The sequence below is a fragment of the Callionymus lyra genome, chromosome 10 (assembly GCF_982586985.1).
Source record: "Callionymus lyra chromosome 10, fCalLyr1.hap1.1, whole genome shotgun sequence".
Lineage (NCBI taxonomy): Eukaryota > Metazoa > Chordata > Actinopteri > Syngnathiformes > Callionymidae > Callionymus > Callionymus lyra.
In genome coordinates, this window is record NC_141827.1 from 14,796,039 (window position 1) to 14,808,662 (window position 12,624).

At 36.5% G+C, this 12,624-nt stretch overlaps 1 protein-coding gene across 1 annotated transcript; it reads right to left on the reverse strand.

Annotated features, from left to right (window-relative positions):
- Positions 1 to 7,660: 7,660 nt before the first annotated feature.
- Positions 7,661 to 11,377, reverse strand: barx1 (BARX homeobox 1). Its single transcript, XM_087800613.1, has 4 exons — positions 10,872 to 11,377; positions 9,535 to 9,802; positions 8,484 to 8,568; positions 7,661 to 8,060 (listed from the first exon to the last, which is right to left on the reverse strand). Exons 1-4 carry the CDS (start codon positions 11,089 to 11,091, stop codon positions 7,893 to 7,895), a joined length of 741 nt encoding a protein of 246 aa, XP_087656739.1. The 5' UTR covers positions 11,092 to 11,377; the 3' UTR covers positions 7,661 to 7,892.
- Between the last annotated feature and the right edge of the window lie 1,247 nt (positions 11,378 to 12,624).

The window sequence follows — 12,624 nt, forward strand, 5'->3', positions numbered from 1 at the left end:
TTTAATATCGCAGATACATCATATTTAGCTTCCTAAATCTGATCATCCGGAATCGATTTAAAAAAGCATGTTTGGCTCAAATAGTTGTGACATCACTTCCAACTCTGAGATCTGACCCTGTGTGTGATGCACCATTAGCTGGTCCAATTAGACAGAACAAATGAAGCAAATGAAGGAGAACAAAGGAAGAGAAAGGAAGCCAACACATGGTAAAGGTTACTGAATACAGGAAAGGACAGCGATCGAGAAAGTCAGCTTTCAATTATTTATTATAAAAGACTGGAAAAAACATTCTAGAATCCTTTACTTTGAAGTTAGAGTAAAAGGTCAAGAATCAAAATCATTTTTTTTGCCGCTTTCTTTGACTCATCTCTTCAAATCAAGATTCATTTAAAGGCGACTAATGTTAAAACTCAACTCTCCTGACTCACTCCCATGTTTCAAAGGTTGAAGTCTTCCTCTCCAAGATGCAGGAAGTCTCTCATCATGACCATGTTTTGAACTTATTACTTTATAAAGTTGAGAAAATAGAAGACCATGAACATTTGTGTGGAGGCACGTGGATTGCAGAGACATGATAAATGAGGTTTAGATCATCCCTTCTCATTTTGGTTTTGGAGTCAATTATGCATCACATCTTACACTATTATCACTGCCAAATAGAATCATCTCCGGAGTGTTGGATTGTTGCTGTACGGTACTCCTAGTCCAAGGTGGAAATGAATAGTTTCAGTTAAACTGTCTACATTAGAAGAACTAAACAAGAGCACATCAGAACTTCAGCACTTATCCGGACCCGTCACTTAAAGTAGTACAGCTGTCGGAGGAACTCTGGATGTCTTTCTTTTTTTTTTGCAAGGCCTGTATACTTCCCATCTGTTCACCAGAGTCACTGGCTTTTGCTAAATGAGTAAATATGACAAAATCATTGCCAAGATGTTTCAGGAGGTCACTGAAGCACTCATTACACAGCAATTACAGATCAACCCTCCCCTTTCCTCTTAAATCCAGCCTGGAAATCTGAGCAACTCTCCAAGGCTTTTCCAATGTAACACAAGACTATCTTCCAAGGCCAACATTACCCAGGGTGCATCACTCTTTGGCATTTTACGCGGAAAGATTCCTCTTGACTATATTACTCAAACATGTATATTTCTCTGACACCACATTTCCTTAAATACTTTCCTGAAAACCGGCCAGCTAAATGCCTAATGTCTTGAAATGTGTTCCCAAACGATTTCTTCTATTTAAATGAAATAAAAGCATGACTGGATGGATTGACTTGTACACATCCTCCTCACTAGAACTATTCACTAGAATCATCTTAGCAGTGTGTTTTGGTTTTATATATTCCTGGTCAGAAGGAAGGAGCTGATCTCTGAAAGTATTTTTGACGCAGGTTGGTTTGTCAGAAGCTTGTCATTTATGTGACATACAAGAAAAATCTCTTCATGACTGTCTGTCTGTCTGTCCTTCCGTCTTCTTGCCTGCCTTCCTGCATACCTACCTACTTACCCACCCACCTACCTACCTACCTACCTACCTACCTACCTACCTACCTACCTACCTACCTACCTACCTACCTACCTACCTACCTACCTACCTACCTACCTACCTACCTACCTACCTACCTACCTACCTACCTACCTACCTACCTACCTACCTACCTACCTACCTACCTACCTACCTACCTACCTACTTACCCACCCACCTACCTACCTACTTACCCACCCACCTACCTACTTACCCACCCACCTACCTACCTACTTACCCACCCACCTACCTACTTACCCACCCACCTTCCTACCTACTTACCCACCCACCTTCCTACCTACCTACCTACCTACCTACCTACCTACCTACCTACCTACCTACCTACCTACCTACCTACCTACCTACCTACCTACCTACCTACCTACCTACCTACCTACCTACCTACCTACCTACCTACCTACCTACCTACCTACCTACCTACCTACCTACCTACCTACCTACTTACCCACCCACCTACCTACCTACTTACCCACCCACCTACCTACTTACCCACCCACCTACCTACTTACCCACCCACCTTCCTACCTACTTACCCACCCACCTTCCTACCTACCTACCTACCTACCTACCTACCTACCTACCTACCTACCTACCTACCTACCTACCTACCTACCTACCTACCTACCTACCTACCTACCTACCTACCTACCTACCTACCTACCTACCTACCTACCTACCTACCTTCGTTCCTACCTTCCTACCTTCCTTCCTACCTTCCTTCCTACCTACCTACCTACCTACCTACCTACCTACCTACCTACCTACCTACCTACCTACCTACCTACCTACCTACCTACCTACCTACCTACCTACCTACCTACCTACCTACCTACCTACCTACCTACCTACCTACCTACCTACCTACCTACCTACCTACCTACCTACCTATCTACCTACCTACCTACCTACCTTCCTACCTTCCTACCTTCCTTCCTACCTACCTACCTACTTACCCACCTACCCACCCACCCACCTACCTATCTACCTACCTACCTAATACTTATTGTTTATTGTTATTATTATTATTACCATGTAATATTCTAGCTAAATAATGTGGAAACATATTCATCATGAATGTCTATCCTGGTTGACATTCTAGAATATGGCTTTGGCACAGAGGTGTTTATTTAAACTGCTGCCCTCACTGACTGCAGACTCACTGGCACAAGATGTTGCAGAGTCAAACAGTTGTGAGTTTGTTCGCTTTTACTTTTCATGTTGAACTGAGACTGTTGCTGACTCGCGTACACAAAGTTCAGCTCGACTCAGTTCTATGATCTGACACCCACATATGAGATGGATATAAGATAAGCAGTTTAAGGTAAGTAAGTAAGTAATAGTTATTTGTAAAGGGCCTAACTAGACTAGGGTCACAAAGTGTTAGAACAATCAAAAGTAATACACGTTTAAAAATACCTACAAATTTAAAAAGTCCCAAAAAAAGCCTGCACAAATAAAAATGTCTTAAGATATTTCTTGAAGGATTCAGTAGATCATCAAACACAGAGAGAGAGGAAGATCGTTCCAAAGCTAAGGAGCAACAGCCTGGAATGATTTCTCTCCTCTGGTCCGGAAGCATGTTCAGGAACCATCAGTATATTCTGATCCACAGACCTCAGAGCCCGAGCTGGGGTGTAAGTCTGGATCAGATCACTGATGGAAGGAGGAGCCTGACCATGAATAGATCTGAAAGTAAGAACCAGAATTTTAAAAGTTATCCTGAAAGAAACTGGCAGTTAGTGAGGAGTTTTAAGGATCGGAGAAATGTGAGTTCTTCTACTAGAGCGGGTCAGAATTCTCACTGCAGAGTTTTGTATCAACTGAAGGCGAGAAAGCTCCTTCTTGTTTAGACACGGAAATAAAAGTCCAAACGAGAAGACACAAACTCATGGCCTAATTTAGTTAGTGTTCTGACCAAGAATGACAAACTCTGAATATGCTTACTAGTTTGGTGACCTATATAAATGGTACTTAAATTGTGGCTCAAGTCTACAATGGTCTTAAGATTTCACTGTAGTAAGTAAGTAAGTCAGTAATAGTCATTTGTAAAGCGCCTTTCTAGACCAGGGTCACAAAGCGCTTTAACAATCCATAACAATACACAGTTAAAATATATACTTAAAAAGATCAAGACACATAAGACAAACACAGGAGTTCCAGAAAATAAGGGAGAAGCCTGCAAAAATAAGAATGTCTTAAAATAACTTGATTATGTTTAAAACAAAAAAAAAAGATTAAATTAATCATTCATTCTTGTGCATTTTCCTGCGATGTTTTCCACTAAGCAATGTCCCCCAAAACCTCCACTAAGAATAAGAAACCTTTCTAAAAATAACATTAGAGTTCCACTTGTTTAGCACGAGCGCAGGGACATCATGAAGTCTGATAACAAGGCCACCCTTAAACGTCAACATCATTCATCGGAATCATCTCCAGAGGTCGAAAAAAAGAGGGGAAACAGAGATGAACGATAGAGCCAATGCTGATGTGAGCCTGGACTGGCTCACGTTTCTCACTAATTGGGATCATCCACGTGCAGCTCTCGGAGCATATGCTGGATTAATAACGGCTCCTTAATGGTGGAGAAAGTGTGCTGTGTGTGGCTGAGGGGTCGCCTTGGACCCCATAAAAAATGCTGGCCTTCGTCTAACCATGGACCTTTTGACTCCATAAACACTCACTCGGCGGAATTGGGGTCAACCTCCCCTTGCTGGCACCGGAGCGCCATCACAGCCACCACAACGGGCCCTCTAATGATCCAAACACTGCGAGTGTGGAGATGACGCCTCGAGACGGACTCTTCCCCGCTGATTGTAATTTATGTCGGAAGTCGGTGCCGTCCAACGATTGAACACTTCCAATCGCAGCAGAGGAAGTTTGCGCACTGTATCACGGATTGTAACCTGGAGCTCTGCCTGACAGGAAAACCTTTTAAAGACTTCGCTCTCTCTCTCTATTTGTGTTAAAAGATAAATCAATGATCATTTAAACCTTTTCTTTCAACTTCAAAATAACTTTATTTAAACACTACAATGACATGTGCTGGTTTTTTTTTACTGTTGATGCAACACATTCATCACTTATGAATTCACACTGTCATAAAGTGAGATATAGTTTATAAATTATGATTAATATTATCGATCTAATGTTGTGTTATGATGTACAAGCTTGAGCAACTTTTTAAAATAACATAAAATAGCTTTTTTATCGTACCACAATCTTTAATTTCACCATGGAATAATGCAAAAGTGTCTCTCAATAGTGGTTAATGCTTCACACAGTTCATAATACTATTGCTGTCGTCTCCTCAGAAGCTAAGTTGGTGAAATTCAAGAGGGATGGATTATATTTTCATGTTTTCTTTGATCAGCTTACTACTTTCGACTTGTTAGATCACAATGAAATAGTCAAGTGTGACTAGGAAAATCTTTAAGTGACGGCCAAAAAATCAGGGTGAAATTCTGTACCGCAGACTTTAATTTTAAGCAAGTCATTCGTCTGTTGTATCGTGTTTACCACCATCACTTATGTGAACTCACTCCTTTACGGCTTCAAGGACAAAGATTTCACCTCAAAGTCGTCCGGCCAACAATTTAAACTATTAATAAAGAGGGGACCGTCTTACACTGAAACACCCACAAAAAAAGAACACACAATTTATAAATAATGAACCTTAATTCCGGGATTTAACGCTATTTGTTTTACAATTTTCAATATGTTTTTTCAGTGTGTAAATTAACATTATTTCTGACAGGAAAACCACAGAGTCCGCCCTAGAATTTTTTCCTTTTTTCTTTTAATAAATAAACAATGAAAAAAAAAGAAAAACTCTAATACCAAAAAAAACCCCAGATATTAACATTTAAAAATAAAATTATATTGCGTCAAAATAAACTCAAGGTTGAATAATGTTAACACAGCTAGCTAAGAATTACATCATTGTGTCAATGTCTTACTTTTGTTCACGTGTTTATATCATCATTGCGTCACCGACAATTAATCGCTTACAATATAACGGAGGTGGAAACATCTGTTTTTATTACAAATATTTTTATTTTTATTACAAAGAGCAATATTTTTTTTATGGTGTTGAATACTCGTGCCACACATTACTCTAGAAAATCAATCCAGCAACTTCTACCTTTGTAACAGAGTCTTTACAAAGAGAAAATGTCACCAATTATTTATTAATTTTCTTTACCGCTTAATCCCTTATGGGGGAAACCCTGGACACGACGCGAGTCCGACAAAGACAGACAACTGTTCACACACACACTCAATACACCAATTAATAAAATGAAAACAGAATCGTATTACAATCGTCACTATTGTCATGCTTTGTTACTTGATTATTTTTGCTATAAAATACATCTTGAAACCATGTTGACATTTTTATAAATCCTTTGTCTCATGCTATTATTAGCTCGTCTTTTATTTAGTTTACGATTTGGTTTTATCATTAAATGTTGCTCTTTATATTTCAATCTGCTCTCGAATATGGTTTTTCCTCTTTTAATGTTTCAATCTCATGCTCTCTGAGACGTGTTTTCCTAACATTCTGCTTCTGCTGCTTATACTCAGACAATCCCAGTTACAAAAGGAGAGACACACACACACACACACACACACACACACACACACACACACACACACACACACACACCACAGACTCACACCTGCCAACGACTCGAATCTCCAATGAACCCGTTTGTTTTAGGACTGTTGGAGGAAACCAGAGTGAGTCAGTGAACCTAAACCTTTTAACTTACCACAGACAGTCCAGTTGCATCACGTTGGAACCTCTTGGATTATTATGTGATGGATATGAATGGATCTACACATAACACACACTTCCTCATGAATGGCCCCGGAAATTATTTAACATTAATTTTAAACTTGAAAGAGTGTTTCATCCTGCTAAATAATGAACATATTAACCCTTAAGTTTTTGTTTGAATACCAGATTTTGTTAATTTGACTTGATTTTAGAGCAATATTGTATGACAATCATATTTTAAATATTAAATTAGCATTACTCTTATTAATGTTATTGTAATAATCAATAACATTTATGTGTGAATGACCAATTATTCTTATTTTTATTTAATTTCTATCTCTCTCTAGGTCGTCGTAAGTGGAACACATAATTCTAATAGTCTTTATATTCAGAATATCACTTATTCACAAATGTTTCTAAATTCATTCTTCACATGGCTGCATGACGGCTTGTGGAGTTTGTATAAACGTCTCACGCCTGCTTTGGTCTCAAAATAGTCGATAGAGTGAGAACATGCATGTGTGAGTGCCCGGCTTGTATGTAGCAGTAAATAAGTGACTGTATTCTTAAAGCTCAACTTATTAGTATTCTGATTTTTTTTTAGCACTAATGAATGGAGCATGTCTTCGAAAGCTGACATCTGTGAGGGACGAGAACTTGATGTGAATCCATTTCAACTATAAATATCAACCTTATTTAAAGACCTGATGAATGAGCTGCAATGCTTTTAATTTAAGTCCAGCTAGACAGAGGGAAGAGAAAAGATCTCACTCGAGAAGTCAAATTCATGTACAAGGTGAAACGTGAAACATTTAAGAACCTGTGAGAACTAATGATATCATTATTTTAGGAGCTTATAAACCATCAGCTAAAGGAACAGTAAACCTATGTTATTGAATGAGACTTGATGACCTTTAATAACCCTTACAAAACATTTCAAGTTTTAATTTTTAAATGTAACTAACTCATAACTTATAATTTGAAGATAAAAAACGAGTCTTACAAATGTTCATTTACATGAATATAGAATTTGTTTTTTTTTGCAGATTCTGAAATAAGAATCAGCTCATTCTACAACTTTTGTTTTTTACTTAAAATGTATTTTTTGTATTGCATTGAGACCAATTGAAATATTATTTGAAGATGTTTTTGCATCATATTAAGCTATAAATGTAGGACAAGGTTTATTGTGTACAGTATTTAATTTAGATGAAATAAAGGTGAGATCTATCTGAAGCAATTCAGTTCATTTAGAATTCAGTTCTTTCCAAAATACCTTACGACAGGAGCTGCTTCTAACAGGTCATCAATGATGTCCAGAGAGAGAAATAAGTCAAAAATACATTTAATAATTAACACAGATACACAATAATAAACAGCTTTTTTTTTCAAATATAAAGGGTCAACCTACTGCCACGTGTGAGTTCCTCCTCAACTGTAAGTTCATCTCACTGTACTCACAAGCAGCACAAGGCCTTCTGCTTCTAGGCCCTGGAATTTAACCACAGACCCCATGAGGCAATTCCCAAAATCCTGTTTAGTCCTGTGACATCTGTAGGGTTCAGTCCTCTTGCGTGTTTTCCGAATGTGAGCTGGAGGCTTCGGACTGTTGGTCAGCAGACGCAGTGGATCGCTCTTGCTCGGAGAGCTGATCGCTGCTGGGTATGGAGTTCTTTTTGGGGCGTCCTTTGGGTTTGGTGGGTGACTCCAGGCCTCCTCCCTGCAGTACCTGCCGACGAGGAAAACGAACGTCTGTTAAAACTGTTGGGCAATGTTGACTGTAAATGATTCAGGAGGAAATCACATTAAAAAAAATCCCTCTATATATTTTCTTTCATCGACTATGATATCTTTTGTTTTTTTTCATACATTGAATTCAACTTAAATAATGAGACAGAGATCCCATTAAATTGTCAGATCGTAAATTAAAATTTCTTCATAAATATTCAGTGGGGAAATAAGATCTTGATTCAATCAATAAAAAACACATTTAGTTATTTATCAAATAACTAAATGTACAGCCAATTTCCCATTCATGTTTTTGTCTATAACATTTAACTATCGTCACACAGATCTGTTTTTAAACATAATCATCTCATCTATTAAAGTATTAAATAGATGTGAATAAAGGTTTTTTTCTGGAGGGACTTACAATTTTCTTCCACTTCATCCTTCTGTTCTGGTACCAGGTTTTCACTTGAAGTTGACTCAGACCCAGTGACTCGGCTAGATCTATTCTGTGATGTAAAACAACAAAAAAAGGAAATAAGTTTAAACGTTTTAAATTGCCCTAATAAAAGAAGAATTTTTCAATTTTTAATCAGGAAAGACAATCTAACATATTCAGCCTTGATTTGCATGTGAGGAGTTCAGCTTTAACTGACCAACAAAACTGCGTCTTATAAGTTTTATAAGAAAAATCTCTACTATATTTTTTCATTTTCTTCTGTATCCGTTATTTCGAGGTAAAGTGCTGCCATAAAACAAAACAAAAAATTCACATTGATTTGTTATTTTATGACCATTGTTGGAAATTATTGGCTTCAAACTTGTACATTAAATTAACTTTACAAAGAACGACACAATAACAGTTCATCAGGAATAGCATTGTATCATTATGTAGTACAGTATAGTTACAAAATACGAATTAAATAGTGCATTGAAAAGCAATACATGAATGATTATTTGTTTTCAATAAACCTGGCAGATAACCAAATAACTAGTGCACACAATGAATATAAAAAAAGGTAAAATATTTAAATAAAACACTGAAAATAAAACACAAAAGTTTAAGAATAGTTCACAAATGCTTGATGGATCTACTGACTCCTTCAAGAAACATCTTAAGACGTTTTTATTTGTTCAGGCTTTTCCTTGATTTTCTGGAACTCCTGTTGTGTTATCAGTTTTATCTTGATCTTTAAAGTTTATACTTTATTGAATATTGTTTTGATTGTTTAAGCGCTTTGTGACCCTGGTCTGGAAAAGCGCTATACAAATAAAAATTACCTACTTACTTACAAATGTACTGATGCTTTTTTATTTCTCTCAATTTAAATCATGAATAACAGCGGACAAAGCGCCTGTAAACATGATGACGATGTCAGTATTTATGTCAGATAATAGTGGAATATAAGTATAATTTTGACAACATTACAAGGAATTTGTACTTCATTGACTAAAGATCCCAATGAAAGATGTACCTGTCTGGCGTGGACAGATACTTTTGCTTCTCGAACCGCTTCTCCAGGCCCATGAGCTGCAGCTCCGTGAACACGGTTCGGCTTCTGCGGCCTTTCTTGCTCTTTCCTCCGGCTTCGTGCTCCAGCTTCCCGCGGAGGTGCAGGTCCAGCGGCAGGTGGTGCGTCGCGGCGCCGGCCTGCAGGCTCGCAGCCCCGGAGAGGAGCGGGGAGCCCAGCGAGAGCGGGGACATGGGGAACTTGAGGAGGCTCGTCTGGTCCGCTTTTAACACTGAAAGCACAACAATAATGATCAACTAAATGAGTTTTAAATCGTGTCTGAAATGTAAGTAAATGCTGAAATTATATCTCAAACACATTAAAGGTTCTACTGTTTTAAGGGCTATTTCTCTTTAAAAATAACAAGATCCGTTTAGTTTGTTTTACTAGACTATTGTTTTATAAATATATAAAGTAATATATTTTCTCTGATAATATTTTGAACCCAGTTTCCAAAATGTCTATTTTTATTATTTCTATAAATCAAACAATGCAAGTCGCCTATATATGCGTTATATTATAACCCTTTATTTATATTTCATTGAGGGGTTCATATCATCTAATATGTCTTACGTTCTTCTTTTTTTGAATATTCAGTGTTTTTGAAATAGGCTTAAATCGTTGCCTGTATTTGTTTTTTATATTTTATTAGTTCTGGGAAATATTTTTTATTTCAAATTATATATGTTATAAATTATAAATGTTTTTTTTATATTTTTATATTATGTTTTTTATAAATGATGCCGCCATTCTCTGTATTTGTTTTGCTGATATTTTTTTATTAGTTCTGGGAAATATTTGATCGATAAAAGACAGTAAACGCTTTAATAATTTACGTTGCGATCTTTTTTTTGCTTTAAACTTTCTTTTTAAATCTGAATTACACGTGGTTGCGGTGAATCTGAAACTTGTAAAAACAACTGTAATTAAAAAAAAAAAGAAGAATTAAATTAGACTCTTTTGTCATCCAGTAACTTTAAAATGATTAAGAAGTTTCTATATTTGCCACGTTTTATAGATATGGAATAAAAACGGCAATACGAAACATTGAATTTTTTGTAATGACCGAATCTAATTTCCATTCAAGTGGTTTTTACTTATTTTAATCACCTTTTTATTTGTATTTACCCAGACATATTCTGATTTAACTATACAAATTATTAACTATATAATTATTATTAGAGTGTTTTTAATTGAATGCACATTGGTACTATTTTAATTTACGTATTTGGTGTTTTCTCGGTGATAAAAATGTCCAACTTAACGGATTATATCCAAACAAAAGTTCGGTTCTGACTCACTCAGCTGGTTGTGGAAGGGCCGAGAGGCGGAGAGCAGCGCGTGGACCCCGAACTTAAGAAGGTCTCCGCCCGGCGTCGAGACTTTGTGCTCCGGGTGATCCGTCAGAATCTCCTCGATCATAAAACTCCGGTACCGATGTGTTCTGTGGTCGGGGTGAACCTCTGGCGGATAGTAATGCGCCCCCATGTCCAGATGATGCTGCATCATGTCCGAGAACATCTAGACTTTTAGGTTTAGTGGGACCGAGGCGCGGCCATGATCCTGCTCCGAGCTGGACCAGTTTACCCGAAGGGTGAGAGTGAAGTCCACTTCTTCAGCTTGTGTTGATGAACAAAATAAATAAGAAAGGAAAAAAAAAATGTCCTTAAAGTGGGTTGAAGGTTGTGAATCCACGTGCAGGGTCGCAGCTCTGTGTCCTCGCCGAACGCGTCACTATGTCAAGTCATAGGAGAATCTTTTTTTGGGGGGTTTTAAGAGACTCGTCAGAGCCCCACCTCCTCCTTCCAGGACCTGGACCCGTCACAGCAAAAACAACCTGCTCTCTGTGATCTGGAGGGACGAACGCGAGGGGAAATAAACTCTGCAGGTGAAGCATTTTAACCTTCTTTTTTTTTTTAAACTCTATTTATAAATCTATTTAAAGCAGAATAACTGTTGGAGTTGTTTGACCAAATAAAGATGCGTTTGATTTACATGTCTGACCTCTTTAATTATTAAAAACGTACTACTATTAAAAAGTTCTAAATGTAAATATAATAATATTTACTCTTGATATAGATATTTAAGTTTAAATATTGTTTTACATTGAATTTTTGGGAAGAAACTGTTTAGAGTGTTTAAAAGAGTGTGTGAATATCATTTATAAACCGTAAATTAGGAATATATTCCGTTTATATAATGTATTTATCTGTGAGGGGTATATGCTCAAATATGGACAAGAAACAATAAGTAAATCTCATTTTCTTGTGCATATAAAGAGTATTATGTTTATTTTCTGCACGGGGGGAAAAATGTATCTGACAAATAAGAAGTCATCTTACGTGAACCTAGACTGACGTTTAATTCGTTTATTTATATTAATGTATAACATTAAATAATATACGAAAACAAATTGTTTGATAAAAATAAAACAAAAACGCACATATTTGATTGTTAATTATTATTGGGGGAAAAGGTGGTAAGAAAGTTCTAATATTGTAAGACGATTATGAGACGTGTTTGTATTATAACTATTATTAGTGAAAATTAAATTAAGTGTAAAGATGTATTTGAAAAAAGGAAATTATTCAAACTAACTTGCTGTTATGGTATTAACACAAACATTTTATAAATAAATAACATGAAAATAATTAATTTCGTTTTTTTCTTCCTGAAACTATTTTCTAATATTTCAAGCTGAAAGACAAAATAACATATTTGCAGTTGTAAACGTTTTTTTTAAATTTTTTTTAAGTTACCGTTATTTGTCGATTGTTGCGTTCTTTACATTTAAACTTAATCTATGACAACATTCATGTTTTTTATGCAGGTTTTAACATATATTCCAATTTTTAAAATTTTCATCTATTTAATCGAATGTGACCAACTGACATTCAAAATAGTTTTAGTTATTTCAAATAGTTGAAAAATCGTTTTTAGGGTATAAGATGAGGACTGAAAATGACGGAAATTAATAATTTAATCGGCGGGCGTTATGGAGATATTTAGTGACATCAAAGCGCATTTTCTCATATTAAATATTTTTAATACTTA